A 25962-nucleotide genomic window follows, 5' to 3' on the forward strand; every position below is an offset into this window, starting at 1 on the left:
CAAAGAAGGCCTGAGTGAAGAAGTCGTGAACGATGAAGGTCAAAGGTTGAAGTCCTGCTCCAGTCATGGAAGCTTCTCAAGCGACGGAAGATCCTCTGCTTCACGAGGTGATGCTGGTTCATCAGATCCATGAAGAGTCTCATGAAGGAAGTCATGAAGAAGAAGAAGCTTCTGAAAACTGCAGGGTCTGAGGGTCACATGTGTTAGCATCATGCTAACGTCATGCTAACATCATCAGGAGAACAACATGATCCGTCATGTCAGACAACAACAACACAGTCAGTGTGTATTAATGTTGCATCAACACAACCGTCGCACAAACACAACACCAGGAGTAAAAATAGCTGCAACGTAAGAGACTTTCAAGAACATCTCAGTTGTTCTCGTCCAACAACATCCTTCAAACCCATGAACGTTAGAAGATGAGAGAGAGGAGGGGGAGGGGAGAGAGGAAGAAAAGGAGAGAGAGAGTAAGAAAGAGTGAGAGAGGGGGGGAAGGAGAAGAAGAAGAGAGGGAGGAGAAGAAGACGAGAGGGAGGAGAAGAAGAAGAGAGAGAGGAGAAGAAGAAGAGAGGGAGGAGAAGAAGAAGAGAGGGAGGAGAAGAAGACGAGAGGGAGAAGAAGAAGAAGAGAGGGAGGAGAAGAAGACGAGAGGGAGGAGAAGAAGAAGAGAGGGAGGAGAAGAAGACGAGAGGGAGGAGAAGAAGAAGAGAGGGAGGAGAAGAAGAAGAGAGAGAGGAGAAGAAGAAGAGAGGGAGGAGAAGAAGACGAGAGGGAGGAGAAGAAGAAGAGAGGGAGGAGAAGAAGACGAGAGGGAGGAGAAGAAGAAGAGAGGGAGGAGAAGAAGAAGAGAGAGAGGAGAAGAAGAAGAGAGGGAGGAGAAGAAGACGAGAGGGAGGAGAAGAAGAAGAGAGGGAGGAGAAGAAGAAGAGAGAGAGGAGAAGAAGAAGAGAGGGAGGAGAAGAAGACGAGAGGGAGGAGAAGAAGACGAGAGGGAGGAGAAGAAGACGAGAGGGAGGAGAAGAAGACGAGAGGGAGGAGAAGAAGACGAGAGGGAGGAGAAGAAGACGAGAGGGAGGAGAAGAAGAAGAGAGGGAGGAGAAGAAGAAGAGAGGGAGGAGAAGAAGACGAGAGACGTTCAAGTGACAAATCCTCCTGCAGACGTCTCTAGTGGAGTCGAACCAACAACCTCTGCTGCTGTCACGACTCCAGAGGAACAAAGTTTGTTCAGATGTCGCTCAGTTACACACTTTTGTGTTACACACTTTTGTGTTACACACTTTTGTGTTACTCTCTTGCTCCACATCCCACGACCGTCTCCTCTAGAGAGAAGTCACTGGACCAAAGCCTTGCTCAAGGGCGTTGAAGACACGGAACCATCAGGACAGTCGGAGCTCAGGAGAGACGGACGACACAGAACAACGAAGACGTGAAGGTTGTTTCCTTCTAAACTGTAAGAAACCATCGATAAAACATCAACACGTTTCTATAATCAACTCTAAACTCTGTCTTCACTCCCTCTCAGTGAACTCAGCTCTCCACTTGTGGAGACTCAAGCTCTGATCCGTTGCTTCCTCGAGGGACTTGAATCTTCTAAGCTGGTCATTGTCGTGTCACCAGAGGAAGGTCTGGACACAGTGAAGGACACACAACGTGAGATCTGAGAAGGCGCACAATCAAAGTGACAGAAAGTCGCACACAAACGGCAACAAAAGAGCCTCAACACACCACTGTTAGCAGCAGCTGGTGTCTGGCAGGAGGTCCAAGTGAATCCAACACTGAGGGTGTTGGGGTGAAGTTTGGGAAACTGATCTAGAAGATGAAAGTTCACCAGATGATGACAATCCTCTAGTTTCTAGTTTCAGTCGAAATGTTCTTCATCAAGGCTAAACATTTTGTGTCGTGTTTTACAAACATTCACAATAATGAAGTAAAGTTTTTTGACTGAAACAACTGAAGAAAAAAACTGAAGATGAAACTTCAAAGGAAGAAAATAAAAAGTGACTTCAACTCTGTGATGAAAAGTATCTTTGCTTTGAAGACAGAAATAAAGTCAGTTTGACTTCCTGGTGAGATATTTTTAGGTTAGTCTGTGAGGAGCAGATGATGAAGATGATGAAGATGATGAAGATGATGAAGATGTAACAGTAGGTGTAACAGCAGGAGTAACAATATGTGTAACAGCAGGAGTAACAATGTGTGTAACAGCAGGAGTAACAATATGTGTAACAGCAGGAGTAACAATATGTGTAACAGTAGGAGTAACAATATGTGTAACAGCAGGAGTAACAATATGTGTAACAGCAGGAGTAACAATATGTGTAACAGCAGGAGTAACAATATGTGTAACAGCAGGAGTAACAATATGTGTAACAGCAGGAGTAACAATATGTGTAACAGCAGGAGTAACAATATGTGTAACAGCAGGAGTAACAATATGTGTAACAGCAGGAGTAACAATATGTGTAACAGCAGGAGTAACAATATGTGTAACAGCAGGAGTAACAATATGTGTAACAGCAGGAGTAACAATATGTGTAACAGCAGGAGTAACAATATGTGTAACAGCAGGAGTAACAATATGTGTAACAGCAGGAGTAACAATATGTGTAACAGCAGGAGTAACAATATGTGTAACAGTAGGAGTAACAATATGTGTAACAGCAGGAGTAACAATATGTGTAACAGCAGGAGTAACAATATGTGTAACAGCAGGAGTAACAATATGTGTAACAGCAGGTGTAACAATATGTGTAACAGCAGGAGTAACAATACGTGTAACAGTAGGAGTAACAATATGTGTAACAGTAGGAGTAACAATATGTGTAACAGCAGGAGTAACAATATGTGTAACAGCAGGAGTAACAATATGTGTAACAGCAGGAGTAACTGTAGGTGTAACAGCAGGTGTAACAATATGTGTAACAGCAGGTGTAACAGTATGTGTAACAGCAGGAGTAACAATATGTGTAACAGTAGATGTAACAGTAGGTGTAACAGCAGGAGTAACAATATGTGTAACAGCAGGTGTAACAGTATGTGTAACAGCAGGTGTAACAATATGTGTAACAGTAGATGTAACAGTAGGTGTAACAGCAGGAGTAACAATATGTGTAACAGCAGGTGTAACAGTATGTGTAGCAGCAGGAGTAACAATATGTGTAACAGTAGATGTAACAGTAGGTGTAACAGCAGGAGTAACAATATGTGTAACAGCAGGAGTAACAATATGTGTAACAGTAGGAGTAACAATATGTGTAACAGTAGGAGTAACAATATGTGTAACAGCAGGAGTAACAATATGTGTAACAGTAGGAGTAACAATATGTGTAACAGCAGGTGTAACAGCAGGTGTAACAGCAGGAGTAACAATATGTGTAACAGTAGGAGTAACAATATGTGTAACAGTAGGAGTAACAATATGTGTAACAGCAGGAGTAACAATATGTGTAACAGCAGGAGTAACAATATGTGTAACAGTAGATGTAACAGTAGATGTAACAGCAGGTGTAACAGCAGGTGTAACAGCAGGTGTAACAGTAGATGTAACAGCAGGTGTAACAGCAGGTGTAACAGCAGGTGTAACAGCAGGTGTAACAGCAGGTGTAACAGCAGGTGTAATAGTAGGTGTAACAGCAGGTGTAATAGTAAATGTAACAGCAGGTGTAACAGCAGGTGTAACAGTAGATGTAACAGCAGGTGTAACAGCAGGTGTAACAGTAGATGTAACAGCAGGTGTAACAGCAGGTGTAACAGCAGGTGTAACAGCAGGTGTAATAGTAGGTGTAACAGCAGGTGTAATAGTAGGTGTAACAGCAGGTGTAATAGTAAATGTAACAGTAGGTGTAACAGCAGGTGTAACAGCAGGTGTAACAGCAGGTGTAACAGCAGGAGTAACAGAAAGCTTTAAAGCAGGTGTAACAGGAGAAGTACCAGCATGTGTGACTCACCTGAGTTGGAACTGTACATGTAGACGAACCTGCTCCAAGAGAAGTTTTCCAGCAGAGACATCAGCGGCTCCTGCAGCTCTGGACGCATCTGCAGCACAAACTGGTTGTTGGTTCTCACAGGGAAGGACGGAGAGACGAAGCAGACGTGCAGAGAGCTGCAGAAGGACATGAGCATGTTGACGGTGCGACGCTCGTACATCCCCATGATGGCGTAAACTCCTTTAGAGAACTGAGAACAAACTTGAGAGACAAAAGAACATGTTAGTAAATATGTATTTGATGAACCACAACACACATGAAGTGTTCACGTATTCAAGTATTCAAGTGTTCAAGTATTCAAGTGTTCAAGTGTTCAAGTGTTCAAGTATTCAAGTGTTCAAGTGTTCAAGTGTTCAAGTATTCAAGTATTCAAGTGTTCAAGTATTCAAGTGTTCAAGTATTCAAGTATTCAAGTATTCAAGTATTCAAGTGTTCAAGTATTCAAGTATTCAAGTGTTCAAGTATTCAAGTGTACAAGTATTCAAGTGTTCAAGTATTCAAGTGTTCAAGTGTTCAAGTATTCAAGTATTCAAGTGTTCAAGTATTCAAGTGTTCAAGTATTCAAGTATTCAAGTGTTCAAGTATTTAAGTGTTCAAGTATTTAAGTGTTCAAGTATTCAAGTGTTCAAGTGTTCAAGTATTCAAGTATTCAAGTGTTCAAGTATTCAAGTGTTCAAGTATTCAAGTATTCAAGTGTTCAAGTATTTAAGTGTTCAAGTATTTAAGTGTTCAAGTATTCAAGTGTTCAAGTGTTCAAGTGTTCAAGTATTCAAGTGTTCAAGTGTTCAAGTATTAAAGTGTTCAAGTATTCAAGTATTAAAGTGTTCAAGTGTTCAAGTATTAAAGTGTTCAAGTGTTGAAGTATTCAAATATCCAAGTGTTGAAGTATTCAAATGTTCAAGTATTCAAATATCCAAGTGTTCAAGTATTCAAGTATTCAAGTGTTCAAGTGTTCAAGTGTTCAAGTATTCAAGTATTCAAGTATTCAAGTGTTCAAGTATTCAAGTGTTCAAGTATTCAAGTATTCAAGTATTCAAGTATTCAAGTATTCAAGTATTCAAGTGTTCAAGTATTCAAGTGTTCAAGTATTCAAGTATTCAAGTATTTAAGTGTTCAAGTATTCAAGTATTCAAGTGTTCAAGTATTCAAGTATTCAAGTATTCAAGTATTCAAGTGTTCAAGTATTCAAGTATTCAAGTATTCAAGTATTCAAGTGTTCAAGTATTCAAGTATTCAAGTGTTCAAGTATTCAAATATCCAAGTGTTGAAGTATTCAAGTATTCAAGTGTTCAAGTATTAAAGTGTTCAAGTGTTCAAGTATTCAATTATTCAAGTGTTCAAGTATTAAAGTGTTCAAGTGTTCAAGTATTAAAGTGTTCAAGTATTCAAGTATTCAAGTATCCAAGTGTTCAAGTATTCAAATATCCAAGTGTTGAAGTATTCAAGTATTCAAGTGTTCAAGTATTAAAGTGTTCAAGTGTTCAAGTATTCAAGTATTCAAGTGTTCAAGTATTAAAGTGTTCAAGTGTTCAAGTATTAAAGTGTTCAAGTGTTAAAGTATTCAAATATCCAAGTGTTGAAGAATTCAAGTATTCAAGTGTTCAAGTATTAAAGTGTTCAAGTGTTCAAGTATTCAAGTATTCAAGTATCCAAGTGTTCAAGTATTCAAATATCCAAGTGTTGAAGTATTCAAGTATTCAAGTGTTCAAGTATTAAAGTGTTCAAGTGTTCAAGTATTCAAATATCCAAGTGTTGAAGTATTCAAGTATTCAAGTGTTCAAGTATTAAAGTATTTAAGTATTCAAGTGTTCAAGTATTAAAGTGTTCAAGTATTCAAGTATCCAAGTGTTGAAGTATTCAAGTGTTCGAGTATTAAAGTGTTCAAGTGTTGAAGTATTCAAGTATTCAAGTGTTCAAGTATTAAAGTGTTCAAGTGTTCAAGTGTTCAAGTGTTCAAGTGTTCAAGTATTCAAGTATCCAAGTGTTCAAATATTCAAATATCCAAGTGTTGAAGTATTCAAGTATTCAACTGTTCAAGTATTAAAGTGTTCAAGTGTTCAAGTATTCAAGTATTCAAGTGTTCAAGTATTAAAGTGTTCAAGTGTTCAATTATTAAAGTGTTCAAGTGTTCAAGTATTGAAATATCCAAGTGTTGAAGTATTCAAGTGTTCAAGTATTAAAGTGTTCAAGTGTTCAAGTATTCAAGTATCCAAGTGTTCAAGTATTCAAATATCCAAGTGTTGAAGTATTCAAATGTTCAAGTATTCAAATATCCAAGTGTTCAAGTATTCAAGTATTCAAGTGTTCAAGTGTTCAAGTGTTCAAGTATTCAAGTATTCAAGTATTCAAGTGTTCAAGTATTCAAGTGTTCAAGTATTCAAGTATTCAAGTATTCAAGTATTCAAGTATTCAAGTGTTCAAGTATTCAAGTGTTCAAGTATTCAAGTATTCAAGTATTTAAGTGTTCAAGTATTCAAGTATTCAAGTGTTCAAGTATTCAAGTATTCAAGTATTCAAGTATTCAAGTGTTCAAGTATTCAAGTATTCAAGTATTCAAGTATTCAAGTGTTCAAGTATTCAAGTATTCAAGTGTTCAAGTATTCAAATATCCAAGTGTTGAAGTATTCAAGTATTCAAGTGTTCAAGTATTAAAGTGTTCAAGTGTTCAAGTATTCAATTATTCAAGTGTTCAAGTATTAAAGTGTTCAAGTGTTCAAGTATTAAAGTGTTCAAGTATTCAAGTATTCAAGTATCCAAGTGTTCAAGTATTCAAATATCCAAGTGTTGAAGTATTCAAGTATTCAAGTGTTCAAGTATTAAAGTGTTCAAGTGTTCAAGTATTCAAGTATTCAAGTGTTCAAGTATTAAAGTGTTCAAGTGTTCAAGTATTAAAGTGTTCAAGTGTTAAAGTATTCAAATATCCAAGTGTTGAAGTATTCAAGTATTAAAGTGTTCAAGTATTAAAGTGTTCAAGTGTTCAAGTATTCAAGTATCCAAGTGTTCAAGTATTCAAATATCCAAGTGTTGAAGTATTCAAGTATTCAAGTGTTCAAGTATTAAAGTGTTCAAGTGTTCAAGTATTCAAATATCCAAGTGTTGAAGTATTCAAGTATTCAAGTGTTCAAGTATTAAAGTATTTAAGTATTCAAGTGTTCAAGTATTAAAGTGTTCAAGTATTCAAGTATCCAAGTGTTGAAGTATTCAAGTGTTCGAGTATTAAAGTGTTCAAGTGTTGAAGTATTCAAGTATTCAAGTGTTCAAGTATTAAAGTGTTCAAGTGTTCAAGTGTTCAAGTGTTCAAGTATTCAAGTATCCAAGTGTTCAAATATTCAAATATCCAAGTGTTGAAGTATTCAAGTATTCAACTGTTCAAGTATTAAAGTGTTCAAGTGTTCAAGTATTCAAGTATTCAAGTGTTCAAGTATTAAAGTGTTCAAGTGTTCAATTATTAAAGTGTTCAAGTGTTCAAGTATTGAAATATCCAAGTGTTGAAGTATTCAAGTGTTCAAGTATTAAAGTGTTCAAGTGTTCAAGTATTCAAGTATCCAAGTGTTCAAGTATTCAAATATCCAAGTGTTGAAGTATTCAAGTATTCAAGTGTTCAATTATTAAAGTGTCCAAGTGTTCAAATGTTCAAGTGTTCAAGTATTCAAATATCCAAGTGTTGAAGTATTCACGTATTCAAGTGTTCAAGTATTAAAGTGTTCAAGTGTTCAAGTATTCAAGTATCCAAGTGTTGAAGTATTCAAGTATTCAAGTATTCAAGTGTTGAAGTATTCAAGTATTCAAGTGTTGAAGTATTCAAGTATTCAAGTGTTGAAGTATTCAAGTATTCAAGTGTTCAAGTATTCAAGTATTCAAGTATTCAAGTGTACAAGTATTCAAGTGTTCAAGTATTCAAGTATTCAAGTGTTCAAGTATTCAAGTATTCAAGTATTCAAGTATCCAAGTGTTGAAGTATTCAAGTATTCAAGTATTCAAGTGTTCAAGTATTAAAGTGTTCAAGTGTTCAAGTGTTCAAGTGTTCAAGTATTTAAGTGTTCAAGTATTCAAGTATTCAAGTATTCAAGTGTTCAAGTATTCAAGTGTTCACGTATTCAAGTATTCAAGTGTTCAAGTATTCAAGTGTTCAAGTGTTCAAGTATTCAAGTATTCAAGTGTTCAAGTATTCAAGTGTTCAAGTATTCAAGTATTCAAGTGTTCAAGTATTCAAGTGTACAAGTATTCAAGTGTTCAAGTATTCAAGTGTTCAAGTGTTCAAGTATTCAAGTATTCAAGTGTTCAAGTATTCAAGTGTTCAAGTATTCAAGTATTCAAGTGTTCAAGTATTCAAGTGTACAAGTATTCAAGTGTTCAAGTATTCAAGTGTTCAAGTGTTCAAGTATTAAAGTGTTCAAGTGTTCAAGTATTCAAGTATCCAAGTGTTGAAGTATTCAAGTATTCAAGTGTTCAAGTGTTCAAGTATTCAAGTATTCAAGTATTCAAGTGTTCTAGTATTCAAGTGTTCAAGTATTCAAGTATTCAAGTGTTCAAGTATTAAAGTGTTCAAGTATTCAAGTATTCAAGTATTCAAGTGTTCAAGTATTCAAGTGTTCAAGTATTCAAGTATTCAAGTATTCAAGTATTCAAGTGTTCAAGTATTCAAGTGTTCAAGTATTCAAGTATTCAAGTGTTCAAGTATTCAAGTATTCAAGTGTTCAAGTATTCAAGTGTACAAGTATTCAAGTGTTCAAGTATTCAAGTGTTCAAGTATTAAAGTGTTCAAGTGTTCAAGTGTTCAAGTGTTCAAGTATTCAAGTGTTCAAGTATTCAAGTATTCAAGTATTCAAGTGTTCAAGTATTCAAGTGTTCACGTATTCAAGTATTCAAGTGTTCAAGTATTCAAGTGTTCAAGTGTTCAAGTATTAAAGTGTTCAAGTGTTCAAGTATTAAAGTGTTCAAGTGTTCAAGTATTCAAGTGTACAAGTATTCAAGTGTTCAAGTATTCAAGTGTTCAAGTGTTCAAGTATTCAAGTATTCAAGTGTTCAAGTATTCAAGTGTTCAAGTATTCAAGTATTCAAGTGTTCAAGTATTCAAGTGTACAAGTATTCAAGTGTTCAAGTATTCAAGTGTTCAAGTGTTCAAGTATTAAAGTGTTCAAGTGTTCAAGTATTCAAGTATCCAAGTGTTGAAGTATTCAAGTATTCAAGTGTTCAAGTGTTCAAGTATTCAAGTATTCAAGTATTCAAGTGTTCTAGTATTCAAGTGTTCAAGTATTCAAGTATTCAAGTGTTCAAGTATTAAAGTGTTCAAGTATTCAAGTATTCAAGTATTCAAGTGTTCAAGTATTCAAGTGTTCAAGTATTCAAGTATTCAAGTATTCAAGTATTCAAGTGTTCAAGTATTCAAGTGTTCAAGTATTCAAGTATTCAAGTGTTCAAGTATTCAAGTATTCAAGTGTTCAAGTATTCAAGTGTACAAGTATTCAAGTGTTCAAGTATTCAAGTGTTCAAGTATTAAAGTGTTCAAGTGTTCAAGTGTTCAAGTGTTCAAGTATTCAAGTGTTCAAGTATTCAAGTATTCAAGTATTCAAGTGTTCAAGTATTCAAGTGTTCACGTATTCAAGTATTCAAGTGTTCAAGTATTCAAGTATTCAAGTGTTCAAGTATTAAAGTGTTCAAGTGTTCAAGTATTAAAGTGTTCAAGTGTTAAAGTATTCAAATATCCAAGTGTTGAAGTATTCAAGTATTAAAGTGTTCAAGTATTAAAGTGTTCAAGTGTTCAAGTATTCAAGTATCCAAGTGTTCAAGTATTCAAATATCCAAGTGTTGAAGTATTCAAGTATTCAAGTGTTCAAGTATTAAAGTGTTCAAGTGTTCAAGTATTCAAATATCCAAGTGTTGAAGTATTCAAGTATTCAAGTGTTCAAGTATTAAAGTATTTAAGTATTCAAGTGTTCAAGTATTAAAGTGTTCAAGTATTCAAGTATCCAAGTGTTGAAGTATTCAAGTGTTCGAGTATTAAAGTGTTCAAGTGTTGAAGTATTCAAGTATTCAAGTGTTCAAGTATTAAAGTGTTCAAGTGTTCAAGTGTTCAAGTGTTCAAGTGTTCAAGTATTCAAGTATCCAAGTGTTCAAATATTCAAATATCCAAGTGTTGAAGTATTCAAGTATTCAACTGTTCAAGTATTAAAGTGTTCAAGTGTTCAAGTATTCAAGTATTCAAGTGTTCAAGTATTAAAGTGTTCAAGTGTTCAATTATTAAAGTGTTCAAGTGTTCAAGTATTGAAATATCCAAGTGTTGAAGTATTCAAGTGTTCAAGTATTAAAGTGTTCAAGTGTTCAAGTATTCAAGTATCCAAGTGTTCAAGTATTCAAATATCCAAGTGTTGAAGTATTCAAGTATTCAAGTGTTCAATTATTAAAGTGTCCAAGTGTTCAAATGTTCAAGTGTTCAAGTATTCAAATATCCAAGTGTTGAAGTATTCACGTATTCAAGTGTTCAAGTATTAAAGTGTTCAAGTGTTCAAGTATTCAAGTATCCAAGTGTTGAAGTATTCAAGTATTCAAGTATTCAAGTGTTGAAGTATTCAAGTATTCAAGTGTTGAAGTATTCAAGTATTCAAGTGTTGAAGTATTCAAGTATTCAAGTGTTCAAGTATTCAAGTATTCAAGTATTCAAGTGTACAAGTATTCAAGTGTTCAAGTATTCAAGTATTCAAGTGTTCAAGTATTCAAGTATTCAAGTATTCAAGTATCCAAGTGTTGAAGTATTCAAGTATTCAAGTATTCAAGTGTTCAAGTATTAAAGTGTTCAAGTGTTCAAGTGTTCAAGTGTTCAAGTATTTAAGTGTTCAAGTATTCAAGTATTCAAGTATTCAAGTGTTCAAGTATTCAAGTGTTCACGTATTCAAGTATTCAAGTGTTCAAGTATTCAAGTGTTCAAGTGTTCAAGTATTCAAGTATTCAAGTGTTCAAGTATTCAAGTGTTCAAGTATTCAAGTATTCAAGTGTTCAAGTATTCAAGTGTACAAGTATTCAAGTGTTCAAGTATTCAAGTGTTCAAGTGTTCAAGTATTCAAGTATTCAAGTGTTCAAGTATTCAAGTGTTCAAGTATTCAAGTATTCAAGTGTTCAAGTATTCAAGTGTACAAGTATTCAAGTGTTCAAGTATTCAAGTGTTCAAGTGTTCAAGTATTAAAGTGTTCAAGTGTTCAAGTATTCAAGTATCCAAGTGTTGAAGTATTCAAGTATTCAAGTGTTCAAGTGTTCAAGTATTCAAGTATTCAAGTATTCAAGTGTTCTAGTATTCAAGTGTTCAAGTATTCAAGTATTCAAGTGTTCAAGTATTAAAGTGTTCAAGTATTCAAGTATTCAAGTATTCAAGTGTTCAAGTATTCAAGTGTTCAAGTATTCAAGTATTCAAGTATTCAAGTATTCAAGTGTTCAAGTATTCAAGTGTTCAAGTATTCAAGTATTCAAGTGTTCAAGTATTCAAGTATTCAAGTGTTCAAGTATTCAAGTGTACAAGTATTCAAGTGTTCAAGTATTCAAGTGTTCAAGTATTAAAGTGTTCAAGTGTTCAAGTGTTCAAGTGTTCAAGTATTCAAGTGTTCAAGTATTCAAGTATTCAAGTATTCAAGTGTTCAAGTATTCAAGTGTTCACGTATTCAAGTATTCAAGTGTTCAAGTATTCAAGTGTTCAAGTGTTCAAGTATTCAAGTATTCAAGTGTTCAAGTATTCAAGTGTTCAAGTATTCAAGTATTCAAGTGTTCAAGTATTCAAGTGTACAAGTATTCAAGTGTTCAAGTATTCAAGTGTTCAAGTGTTCAAGTATTCAAGTATTCAAGTGTTCAAGTATTCAAGTGTTCAAGTATTCAAGTATTCAAGTGTTCAAGTATTCAAGTGTACAAGTATTCAAGTGTTCAAGTATTCAAGTGTTCAAGTGTTCAAGTGTTCAAGTATTAAAGTGTTCAAGTGTTCAAGTATTCAAGTATCCAAGTGTTGAAGTATTCAAGTATTCAAGTGTTCAAGTGTTCAAGTATTCAAGTATTCAAGTATTCAAGTGTTCTAGTATTCAAGTGTTCAAGTATTCAAGTATTCAAGTGTTCAAGTATTAAAGTGTTCAAGTATTCAAGTATTCAAGTATTCAAGTGTTCAAGTATTCAAGTGTTCAAGTATTCAAGTATTCAAGTATTCAAGTATTCAAGTGTTCAAGTATTCAAGTGTTCAAGTATTCAAGTATTCAAGTGTTCAAGTATTCAAGTATTCAAGTGTTCAAGTATTCAAGTGTACAAGTATTCAAGTGTTCAAGTATTCAAGTGTTCAAATATTCAAGTATTCAAGTATTCAAGTATTCAAGTGTTCAAGTATTCAAGTATTCAAGTGTTCAAGTATTCAAGTATTCAAGTGTTCAAGTATTCAAGTATTCAAGTATTCAAGTATCCAAGTGTTCAAGTATTCAAGTATTCAAGTGTTCAAGTATTCAAGTATTCAAGTGTTCAAGTATTCAAGTATTCAAGTGTTCAAGTATTCAAGTGTTCAAGTATTCAAGTATTCAAGTATTCCAGTATTCAAGTATTCAAGTATTCAAGTGTACAAGTATTCAAGTATTCAAGTGTTCAAGTATTCAAGTATCCAAGTGTTCAAGTGTTCAAGTATTCAAGTATTCAAGTGTTCAAGTATTCAAGTGTTCAAGTATTCAAGTATTCAAGTGTTCAAGTATTCAAGTATTCAAGTGTTCAAGTATTCAAGTGTTCAAGTATTCAAGTATTCAAGTATTCCAGTATTCAAGTATTCAAGTATTCAAGTGTACAAGTATTCAAGTATTCAAGTGTTCAAGTATTCAAGTATTCAAGTATTCAAGTGTTCAAGTATTCAAGTATTCAAGTATTCCAGTATTCAAGTATTCAAGTATTCAAGTATTCAAGTGTACAAGTATTCAAGTATTCAAGTGTTCAAGTATTCAAGTATTCAAGTATTCAAGTATTCAAGTATTCAAGTGTTCAAGTATTCAAGTATTAAAGTGTTCAAGTATTCAAGTGTTCAAGTATTCAAGTATTCAAGTATTCAAGTATTCAAGTGTTCAAGTATTCAAGTATTCAAGTATTCAAGTGTTCAAGTGTTCAAGTATTCAAGTATTCAAGTGTTCAAGTATTCAAGTGTTCAAGTATTCAAGTATTCAAGTATTCAAGTATTCAAGTGTTCAAGTATTCAAGTATTCAAGTGTTCAAGTATTCAAGTATTCAAGTGTTCAAGTATTCAAGTGTTCAAGTATTCAAGTATTCAAGTATTCAAGTGTTCAAGTATTCAAGTATTCAAGTGTTCAAGTATTCAAGTATTCAAGTGTTGAAGTATTCAAGTATTCAAGTATTCAAGTATTCAAGTGTTGAAGTATTCAAGTATTCAAGTGTTCAAGTATTCAAGTATTCAAGTATTCAAGTATTCAAGTGTTCAAGTATTCAAGTATTCAAGTGTTCAAGTATTCAAGTGTTCAAGTATTAAAGTGTTCAAGTGTTCAAGTGTTCAAGTATTCAAGTATTCAAGTGTTGAAGTATTCAAGTATTCAAGTGTTCATGCTAACATGCTAACACGCTAACAAGTCGTCGGTTCCTTGAGCAGCTGGAAATAAGTTCCTCCTGCAGCCGTTATAAACTAACAATAGCATGTTTGCTCAAAGGCTGCTGTCAGTCCTGACGGATCCTTCATCAGAGGTCACGACCCCTGAGGAAGTGTCTGGGAATGATGGAGATGAAAGTGAAGGATCTTCTCGATCATCACTGAGACTAAAGCTGGAGACATGAAGCTGCTGAGACTATTGAGATGCTGGTACGATTCCTCTCTGTTGTCTCACTCCTCATGTTGTCTCACTCCTCATGTTGTCTCACTCCTCATGTTGTCTCACTCCTCATGTTGTCTCACTCTTCATGTTGTCTCACTCCTTATATTGTCTCACTCCTCATGTTGTCTCACTCCTTATATTGTCTCACTCCTCATGTTTTTTCCTTAATCAACTGTAGTCTTATTTCAACTGTATAGTGTCTTGAGATAACTTTGTTATGATAAGACACTTGAAATAAAATTGAATTGAATTGAATTGTCTCACTCCTCATGTTGTCTCACTCTTCATGTTGTCTCACTCTTCATGTTGTCTCACTCCTCATAATGTCTCACTCCTCATGTTGTCTCACCCCTTATGTTGTCTCACTCCTCATGTTGTCTCACTCCTCATGTTGTCTCATCCTCATGTTGTCTCACTCTTCATGTTGTCTCACTCTTCATGTTGTCTCACTCCTCATGTTGTCTCACTCCTCATAATGTCTCACTCCTCATGTTGTCTCACCCCTTATGTTGTCTCACTCCTCATGTTGTCTCACTCCTCATGTTGTCTCACCCCTTATGTTGTCTCACTCCTCATTATGTCTAACTCCTCATTATGTCTCACTCCTCATGTTGTCTCACCCCTCATTATGTCTCACTCCTCATGTTGTCTCACTCCTCATGTTGTCTCATCCTCATGTTGTATCACTCTTCATGTTGTCTCACTCCTCATGTTGTCTCACTCCTCATTATGTCTCACTCTTCATGTTGTCTCACTACTCATGTTGTCTCACTCTTCATGTTGTCTCACTACTCATGTTGTCTCACTCTTCATGTTGTCTCACACCTCATGTTGTCTCACCCCTTATGTTGTCTCACTCCTCATGTTGTCTCACTCCTCATGTTATCTCACTCCTTATATTGTCTCACTCCTCATGTTGTCTCACCCCTTATGTTGTCTCACACCTCATGTTGTCTCACCCCTTATGTTGTCTCACTCCTCATGTTGTCTCACTCCTTATATTGTCTCACTCCTCATGTTGTCTCATCCCTTATGTTGTCTCACTCCTCATGTTGTCTCACCCCTTATGTTGTCTCACTCCCCATAATGTCTCACTCCACATGTTGTCTCACTCCTTATATTGTCTCACTCCTCATTATGTCTCACTCCTCATGATGTCTCACTACTCATGTTGTCTCACTCCTCATTTTGTCTCACTCCTTATGTTGTCTCACCCCTCATGATGTCTCACTCCTCATGTTGTCTCACCCCTTATGTTGTCTCACTCCTTATATTGTCTCACTCCTCATGTTTTTTCCTTAATCAACTGTAGTCTTATTTCAACTGTATAGTGTCTTGAGATAACTTTGTTATGATAAAACACTTTAAATAAAATTGAATTGAATTGTCTCACTCCTCATGTTGTCTCACTCTTCATGTTGTCTCACTCTTCATGTTGTCTCACTCCTCCTGTTGTCTCACTACTCATGTTGCCTCACTCTTCATGTTGTCTCACTCCTCATAATGTCTCACTCCTCATGTTGTCTCACCCCTTATGTTGTCTCACTCCTCATGTTGTCTCACCCCTTATTTAGTCTCACTCCTCATGTTGTCTCACCCCTTATGTTGTCTCACTCCTCATTATGTCTCACTCCTCATGTTGTCTCACACCTCATGTTGTCTCACCCCTTATGTTGTCTCACTCCTCATTATGTCTAACTCCTCATTATGTCTCACTCCTCATGTTGTCTCACCCCTCATTATGTCTCACTCCTCATGTTGTCTCACTCCTCATGTTGTCTCACTCCTTATATTGTCTCACTCCTCATGTTGTCTCATCCTCATGTTGTATCACTCTTCACGTTGTCTCACTCCTCATGTTGTCTCACTCCTCATTATGTCTCACTCTTCATGTTGTCTCACTCTTCATGTTGTCTCACACCTCATGTTGTCTCACCCCTTATGTTGTCTCACTCCTCATGTTGTCTCACTCCTTATATTGTCTCACTCCTCATGTTGTCTCACCCCTTATGTTGTCTCACACCTCATGTTGTCTCACCCCTTATGTTGTCTCACTCCTCATGTTGTCTCACTCCTTATATTGTCTCACTCCTCATGTTGTCTCACCCCTTATGTTGTCTCACTCCTCATGTTGTCTCACTCCTTATGTTGTCTCACTCCTCATTATGTCTAACTCCTCATGTTGTCTCACTCCTCATGTTGTCTCACACCTCATGTTGTCTCACCCCTTATGTTGTCTCACTCCTTATTATGTCTCACTCCTCATTATGTCTAACTCCTCATTATGTCTCACTCCTCATGTTGTCTCACTCCTCATGTTGTCTCACTCCTCAGGTTGTCTCACTCCCCATGTTGTCTCACTCCTCATGTTGTCTCACTCCTCATGCTGTCTCACTCCTCCTGTCATCTTCCTGACTGGCATCGCTCAGATAAAGCTTTATTTAAACAGGCTCAGAGACAGAAGACGCTCACAGCTGGTCTTTAGATGATCGTCGTGACTCGCCGTCAATCTCCGGCTCTGGTCATAATCCAGGCTCATGTTGGATGTTGCAGGAAAACAAGAGTGACAGGTTTGACATCCTCGTCCCAGAAAATCCAACGCGACAGCAGACGTGACAACCTGACCCAGAGACACACTTCCTGCTACATCGTCTCACCTCCACCGAGAGGTTTTCTTTTCAATCTCATTCAATCGTGAGGTTTTCTGTTCAATCTCATTCAATTGTGAGGTTTTCTTTTCAATCACATTCAATCGTGAGGTTTTCTTTTCAATCTCATTCAATCGTGAGGTTTTCTTTTCAATCTCATTCAATCGTGAGGTTTTCTTTTCAATCTCATACAATCGTGAGGTTTTCTGTTCAATCACATTCAATCGTGAGGTTTTCTTTTCAATCACATTCAATCGTGAGGTTTTCTTTTCAATCTCATTCAATCGTGAGGTTTTCTGTTCAATCACATTCAATCGTGAGGTTTTCTGTTCAATCACATTCAATCGTGAGGTTTTCTGTTCAATCACATTCAATCGTGAGGTTTTCTTTTCAATCACATTCAATCGTGAAGTTTTCTTTTCAATCACATTCAATCATGAGGTTTTCTTTTCAATCACATTCAATCGTGAGGTTTTCTTTTCAATCTCATTCAATCGTGAGGTTTTCTTTTCAATCACATTCAATCGTGAGGTTTTCTTTTCAATCACATTCAATCGTGAGGTTTTCTTTTCAATCTCATTCAATCATGAGGTTTTCTGTTCAATCACATTCAATCGTGAGGTTTTCTTTTCAATCACATTCAATCATGAGGTTTTCTTTTCAATCTCATTCAATCGTGAGGTTTTCTTTTCAATCACATTCAATCGTGGGGTTTTCTTTTCAATCTCATTCAATCGTGAGGTTTTCTTTTCAATCACATTCAATCGTGGGGTTTTCTTTTCAATCTCATTCAATCGTGAGGTTTTCTTTTCAATCACATTCAATCGTGGGGTTTTCTTTTCAATCTCATTCAATCATGAGGTTTTCTTTTCAATCTCATTCAATCGTGAGGTTTTCTTTTCAATCACATTCAATCGTGGGGTTTTCTTTTCAATCACATTCAATCGTGAGGTTTTCTTTTCAATCACATTCAATCATGAGGTTTTCTTTTCAATCACATTCAATCATGAGGTTTTCTTTTCAATCACATTCAATCGTGAGGTTTTCTTTTCAATCACATTCAATCATGAGGTTTTCTTTTCAATCTCATTCAATCGTGAGGTTTTCTTTTCAATCACATTCAATCGTGAGGTTTTCTTTTCAATCACATTCAATCGTGGGGTTTTCTGTTCAATCTCATTCAATCGTGAGGTTTTCTGTTCAATCACATTCAATCGTGAGGTTTTCTGTTCAATCTCATTCAATCGTGAGGTTTTCTGTTCAATCACATTCAATCGTGAGGTTTTCTTTTCAATCACATTCAATCGTGAGGTTTTCTGTTCAATCACATTCAATCGTGAGGTTTTCTTTTCAATCACATTCAATCGTGAGGTTTTCTGTTCAATCACATTCAATCGTGAGGTTTTCTTCTCAATCTCATTCAATCATGAGGTTTTCTTTTCAATCACATTCAATCGTGAGGTTTTCTGTTCAATCACATTCAATCGTGAGGTTTTCTTTTCAATCTCATTCAATCGTGAGGTTTTCTTTTCAATCTCATTCAATCATGAGGTTTTCTTTTCAATCACATTCAATCGTGAGGTTTTCTGTTCAATCACATTCAATCGTGAGGTTTTCTTTTCAATCACATTCAATCGTGAGGTTTTCTTCTCAATCTCATTCAATCATGAGGTTTTCTTTTCAATCACATTCAATCGTGAGGTTTTCTGTTCAATCACATTCAATCGTGAGGTTTTCTGTTCAATCACATTCAATCGTGAGGTTTTCTGTTCAATCACATTCAATCGTGAGGTTTTCTGTTCAATCACATTCAATCGTGAGGTTTTCTGTTCAATCACATTCAATCGTGAGGTTTTCTTTTCAATCACATTCAATCGTGAGGTTTTCTGTTCAATCTCATTCAATCGTGAGGTTTTCTTTTCAATCACATTCAATCGTGAGGTTTTCTGTTCAATCACATTCAATCGTGAGGTTTTCTGTTCAATCTCATTCAATCGTGAGGTTTTCTTCTCGATCACATTCAATCGTGAGGTTTTCTTTTCAATCACATTCAATCGTGAGGTTTTCTGTTCAATCTCATTCAATCGTGAGGTTTTCTGTTCAATCACATTCAATCGTGAGGTTTTCTTTTCAATCACATTCAATCGTGAGGTTTTCTTCTCGATCACATTCAATCCTGTTTCTCTCGAGTCTGTTCCTCGTACATTCGTGTTAGATTTAAAGTTCATCTCGTTCCAGAGACAAACCAAAGGTTTCCATGAAGTCAAGACTTTTCTGCTGAAGAGAATCTTAACGTAACGAAAGCAACTCATGAAATATTTAAAGCTGCTTCAGGACGAGAAGAGATTAAGATTTTCACACTTTGAACAAGTTTGTCTGAAAGATTCTTTAATCGAGTAGAAACTTCCACGTCATCGTCATGTTTTATATATGTTTCAATCCTGGGATGAGAACCTGCTCGTGGGCATCAGAAATCGCACCAGCAGCAGAATGTAGTTCATGTGTTTGAAGAAACATGCGTCGCTGAGGAAAAAATGCTGATGTTTTCTGGTCAGACGGTCAGAGGTTTGAGTCCCAGCATGAAAACAAGGTCAGAAGCCTTTTAGTGTAAAATCCACCAGTGAAGCCTCGAGCGACTCATTCAGAGACTGAAGGTCTCAGTGGAACATTTACTGCTTCAGTTCTCTTGAAGGAACCTGCCCCACATTCTCTTGTATTCATGTGTTCATACGTCTTAAATCGTGTGTTTATATGTCCTATATTCATGTGTTCATATGTCTTACACTCATGTGTTTATATGTCTTATATTCATGTGTTTATATGTCTTGTATTCATGTGTTCATATGTCTTACACTCATGTGTTTATATGTCTTGTATTCATGTGTTTATATGTCCTATATTCATGTGTTCATATGTCTTACACTCATGTGTTTATATGTCTTATATTCATGTGTTTATATGTCTTGTATTCATGTGTTCATATGTCTTACACTCATGTGTTTATATGTCTTACACTCATGTGTTTATATGTCTTATATTCATGTGTTTATATGTCTTGTATTCATGTGTTTATATGTCCTATATTCATGTGTTCATATGTCTTACACTCATGTGTTTATATGTCTTATATTCATGTGTTTATATGTCTTGTATTCATGTGTTCATATGTCTTACACTCATGTGTTTATATGTCTTGTATTCATGTGTTTATATGTCCTATATTCATGTGTTCATATGTGTTACACTCATGTGTTTATATGTCTTGTATTTATGTGTTAATATGTCTTACACTCATGTGTTTATATGTCTTGTATTCATGTGTTTATATGTCTTACACTCATGTGTTTATATGTCTTATATTCATGTGTTCATATGTCTTACACTCATGTGTTTATATGTCTTATATTCATGTGTTTATATGTCCTATATTCATGTGTTTATATGTCTTATATTCATGTGTTTATATGTCCTATATTCATGTGTTCATATGTCTTACACTCATGTGTTTATATGTCTTGTATTTATGTGTTAATATGTCTTACACTCATGTGTTTATATGTCTTGTATTCATGTGTTTATATGTCTTACACTCATGTGTTTATATGTCTTATATTCATGTGTTCATATGTCTTACACTCATGTGTTTATATGTCTTATATTCATGTGTTTATATGTCCTATATTCATGTGTTTATATGTCTTATATTCATGTGTTTATATGTCCTATATTCATGGGTTCATATGTCTTACACTCATGTGTTTATATGTCTTATATTCATGTGTTTATATGTCCTATATTCATGTGTTTATATGTCTTACACTCATGTGTTTATATGTCTTGTATTCATGTGTTTATATGTCCTATATTCATGTGTTTATATGTCTTACACTCATGTGTTTATATGTCTTATATTCATGTGTTTATATGTCTTACACTCATGTGTTTATATGTCTTGTATTCATGTGTTTATATGTCTTACACTCATGTGTTTATATGTCTTGTATTCATGTGTTTATATGTCCTATATTCATGTGTTTATATGTCTTACACTCATGTGTTTATATGTCTTATATTCATGTGTTTATATGTCTTACACTCATGTGTTTATATGTCTTGTATTCATGTGTTTATATGTCTTACACTCATGTGTTTATATGTCTTATATTCATGTGTTTATATGTCCTATATTCATGGGTTCATATATCTTACACTCATGTGTTTATATGTCTTGTATTCATGTGTTTATGTCTTAAATCATGTGTTTATATGTCTTACACTCATGTGTTTATATGTCTTAAATCATGTGTTTATATGTCCTATATGCATGTGTTTATATGTCCTATATTCATGTGTTCATATGTGTTACACTCATGTGTTTATATGTCTTGTATTTATGTGTTTATATGTCTTATAATCATGTGTTTATATGTCCTATATTCATGTGTTTACATGTCCTATATTCATGTGTTTATATGTCTTGTATTCATGTGTTCATATGTGTTACACTCATGTGTTTATATGTCTTGTATTTATGTGTTTATATGTCCTATATTCATGTGTTCATATGTCTTATAATCATGTGTTTATATGTCCTATATTCATGTGTTTATATGTCTTGTATTCATGTGTTCATATGTGTTACACTCATGTGTTTATATGTCTTGTATTTATGTGTTTATATGTCTTATAATCATGTGTTTATATGTCCTATATTCATGTGTTCATATGTCTTACACTCATGTGTTTATATGTCTTTTATTCATGTGTTTATATGTCCTATATTCATGTGTTCATATGTCTTATAATCATGTGTTTATATGTCCTATATTCATGTGTTTATATGTCTTGCATTCATGTGTTCATATGTCTTACACTCATGTGTTTATATGTCTTGTATTCATGTGTTTATATGTCTTACACTCATGTGTTTATATGTCTTAAATCATGTGTTTATATGTCCTATATGCATGTGTTTATATGTCCTATATTCATGTGTTCATATGTGTTACACTCATGTGTTTATATGTCTTGTATTTATGTGTTTATATGTCTTATAATCATGTGTTTATATGTCCTATATTCATGTGTTCATATGTCTTATATTCATGTCTTTATATGTCCTATATTCATGTGTTCATATGTCTTACACTCATGTGTTTATATGTCTTATATTCATGTGTTTATATGTCCTATATTCATGTGTTCATATGTCTTACACTCATGTGTTTATATGTCTTATATTCATGTGTTTATATGTCCTATATTCATGTGTTTATATGTCTTACACTCATGTGTTTATATGTCTTATATTCATGTGTTTATATGTCTTACACTCATGTGTTTATATGTCTTATATTCATGTGTTTATATGTCCTATATTCATGTGTTCATATGTCTTACACTCATGTGTTTATATGTCTTTTATTCATGTGTTTATATGTCCTATATTCATGTGTTTATATGTCTTATATTCATGTGTTTACATGTCCTATATTCATGTGTTCATATGTCTTACACTCATGTGTTTATATGTCTTGTATTCATGTGTTTATATGTCTTAAATCATGTGTTTATATGTCTTATATTCATGTGTTTATATGTCTTATATTGATGTGTTTATATGTCTTATATTGATGTGTTTATATGTCTTATATTCATGTGTTTATATGTCTTATATTGATGTGTTCATATGTCTTACACTCATGTGTTTATATGTCTTGTATTCATGTGTTTATATGTCTTACACTCATGTGTTTATATGTCTTGTATTCATGTGTTTATATGTCCTATATTCATGTGTTTATATGTCTTACACTCATGTGTTTATATGTCTTGTATTCATGTGTTTATATGTCTTACACTCATGTGTTTATATGTCTTATATTCATGTGTTTACATGTCCTATATTCATGTGTTCATATGTCTTACACTCATGTGTTTATATGTCTTGTATTCATGTGTTTATATGTCTTAAATCATGTGTTTATATGTCTTACACTCATGTGTTTATATGTCTTACACTCATGTGTTTATATGTCTTGTATTCATGTGTTTATATGTCTTAAATCATGTGTTTATATGTCTTACACTCATGTGTTTATATGTCTTATATTCATGTGTTTATATGTCCTATATTCATGTGTTCATATGTCTTACACTCATGTGTTTATATGTCTTCTATTCATGTGTTTATATGTCCTATATTCATGTGTTCATATGTCTTACACTCATGTGTTTATATGTGCTATATTCATGTGTTCATATGTCTTACACTCATGTGTTTATATGTCTTATATCCATGTGTTTATATGTCCTATATTCATGTGTTCATATGTCTTACACTCATGTGTTTATATGTCTTATATTCATGTGTTCATGTCTTAAATCACGTGTTTATGTCTTTTATTGATGTGTTCATGTCTTAAATCATGTGTTCATGTCTTGTATTCGTGTGTTTATGTCTTATATTCATATCTTATATTCATGTGTTCATGTCTTATATTCATGTGTTCATGTCTTATATTCATGTGTTAATGTCTTATAGTCATATCTTATATTCATGTGTCCGTGTCTTATATTCATGTGTTCATGTCTTATATTCATATCCTACATTCATGTGTTCATATCTTATATTCATGTGTTCATGTCTTATATTCATGTGTTCATGTCTTATATTATTTTGTTCATGTCTTATATTCATGTGTTCATAACTTATATTCATGTCTTTTATTCATGTGTTCATGTCTTATATTCATGTGTTCATGTCTTATATTAATGCGTTCATGTCTTATATTCATGTCTTATATTCATGTGTTGATGTCTTATATTCTTATCTTATATTCATGTGTTCATGTCTTATATTCATGTGTTCATGTCTTATATTCATGTGTTCATGTCTTATATTCATGTGTTCATGTCTTATATTAATATTTTACATTCATGTGTTCATGTCTTATATTCATGTCTTATATCCATGTGTTCATGTCTTATATTCATGTGTTCATGTCTTATATTCATATCTTACATTCATGTGTTCATATCTTATATTCATGTGTTCATGTCTTATATTATTTTGTTCATGTCTTATATTCAAGTGTTCATGTCTTATATTCATGTCTTATATTCATGTGTTAATGTCTTATATTCATGTCTTATATTCATGTGTTCATGTCTTATATTTATGTCTTATATTCATGTGTTCATGTCTTATATTCATGTCTTATATTCATGTGTTCATGCCTTATATTCATTTGTTCATATGTCCTTTATTCATGTGTTCATATTTCTTACATTCATTTTATTTATATGTCCTATATTCATGTGTTCATATGTCCTATATTCATGTGTTCATATGTCTTATATTCATTTGTTCATATGTCCTATATTCATGTGTTTCTATTTCTTATATTCATGTGTTCATATGTCTTATATTCATGTGTTCATATGTCTTATATTCATGTGTTCATATGTCTTATATTCATGTGTTCATGTCTCATATTCATGTGTTCATGTCTTATATTATTTGGTCAACATTTCTCTAGTGAGATTTGATAGATTTCATGATTTAAAAACATTAAAATGTTTCACGTCACAGAAGTAAGTTCGTAATCTTCATCAGCTGGTGCATGATGGGTAATAGAACACCCGCAAAGGAATACTTGACAATCGTGACAACATTGAGGCACCAGGGTCTCAGAGTCAGTGTTTGTACTGTACAGGTGTAACATAAAATACTTACAGGCGTAACATAAAAGACTTTCAGGTGTAACATAAAAGATTTACAGGTGTAACATAAAAGACTTACAGGTGTTACATAAAAGACTTACAGGTGTAACATAAAAGACTTTCAGGTGTAACATAAAATACTTACAGGTGTTACATAAAAGACTTTCAGGTGTAACATAAAAGATTTACAGGTATAACATAAAAGACTTTCAGGTGTAACATAAAAGACTTTCAGGTGTAACATAAAAGACTTACAGGTGTAACATAAGAGACTTACAGGTGTAACATAAGAGACTTACAGGTGTAACATAAAAGACTTTCAGGTGTAACATAAAAGGCTTACAGGTGTAACATAAAAGACTTTCAGGTGTAACATAAAAGACTTTCAGGTGTAACATAAAAGACGTACAGGTGTAACATAAGAGACTTACAGGTGTAACATAAAAGACTTTCAGGTGTAACATAATAGACTTTCAGGTGTAACATAAAAGACTTACAGGTGTAACATAAAAGACTTTCAGGTGTAACATAAAAGACTTTCAGGTGTAACATAAAAGACTTACAGGTGTAACATAAAAGACTTTCAGGTGTAACATAAAAGACTTTCAGGTGTAACATAAAAGACTTACAGGTGTAACATAAAATACTTTCAGGTGTAACATAAAAGACTTACAGGTGTAACATAAAAGGCTTACAGGTGTAACATAAAAGACTTACAGGTGTAACATAAAAGACTTTCAGGTGTAACATAAAAGACTTACAGGTGTAACATAAAAGACTTACAGGTGTAACATAAAAGACTTTCAGGTGTAACATAAAAGACTTTCAGGTGTAACATAAAAGACTTACAGGTGTAACATAAAATACTAACAGGCGTAACATAAAAGACTTACAGGTGTAACATAAAAGACTTACAGGTGTAACATAAAAGACTTACAGGCGTAACATAAAAGACTTACAGGTGTAACATAAAATACTAACAGGCGTAACATAAAAGACTTACAGGTGTAACATAAAAGACTTACAGGTGTAACATAAAAGACTTACAGGTGTAACATAAAATACTAACAGGCGTAACATAAAAGACTTACAGGTGTAACATAAAAGACTTACAGGTGTAACATAAAAGACTTACAGGTGTAACATAAAAGACTTTCAGGTGTAACATAAAAGACTTACAGGCGTAACATAAAAGACTAACAGGCGTAACATAAAAGACTTTCAGGCATAACATAAAAGACTTACAGGTGTAACATAAAAGACTTACAGGCGTAACATAAAAGACTAACAGGCGTAACATAAAAGACTTTCAGGCATAACATAAAAGACTTACAGGTGTAACATAAAAGACTTACAGGTGTAACATAAAAGACTAACAGGCGTAACATAAAAGACTTTCAGGCATAACATAAAAGACTTACAGGTGTAACATAAAAGACTTACAGGTGTAACATAAAAGACTAACAGGCGTAACATAAAAGACTTTCAGGCATAACATAAAAGACTTACAGGTGTAACATAAAAGACTTTCAGGTGTAACATAAAAGACTTACAGGCGTAACATAAAAGACTTTCAGGCGTAACATAAGAGACTTTCAGGCATAACATAAAAGACTTACAGGTGTAACATAAAAGACTTACAGGCGTAACATAAAAGACTAACAGGCGTAACATAAAAGACTTTCAGGCATAACATAAAAGACTTACAGGTGTAACATAAAAGACTTACAGGTGTAACATAAAAGACTAACAGGCGTAACATAAAAGACTTTCAGGCAT

The 25962-nt window shown here is 34.0% G+C and overlaps 1 protein-coding gene across 3 annotated transcripts in view; it reads right to left on the reverse strand.

Moving 5' to 3' along the window:
- LOC148065618 (glutamate receptor 1-like) overlaps positions 1-25962 on the reverse strand; it is an 81263-nt gene that overhangs the window by 51491 nt on the left and 3810 nt on the right. For all 3 annotated transcript variants that reach the window (XR_015713334.1, XM_087807924.1, XM_087807923.1), the window contains exon 3: positions 3951-4190. Coding sequence is in view for 2 of the 3 variants with exons in the window: in XM_087807924.1 (XP_087664050.1) it covers positions 3951-4190 (240 nt within the window). In the remaining variant the exon portion in view is untranslated. The remainder of the gene's footprint in view (positions 1-3950; positions 4191-25962) is intronic.

This window comes from Callionymus lyra, chromosome 14 (genome assembly GCF_982586985.1).
Source record: "Callionymus lyra chromosome 14, fCalLyr1.hap1.1, whole genome shotgun sequence".
NCBI lineage: Eukaryota > Metazoa > Chordata > Actinopteri > Syngnathiformes > Callionymidae > Callionymus > Callionymus lyra.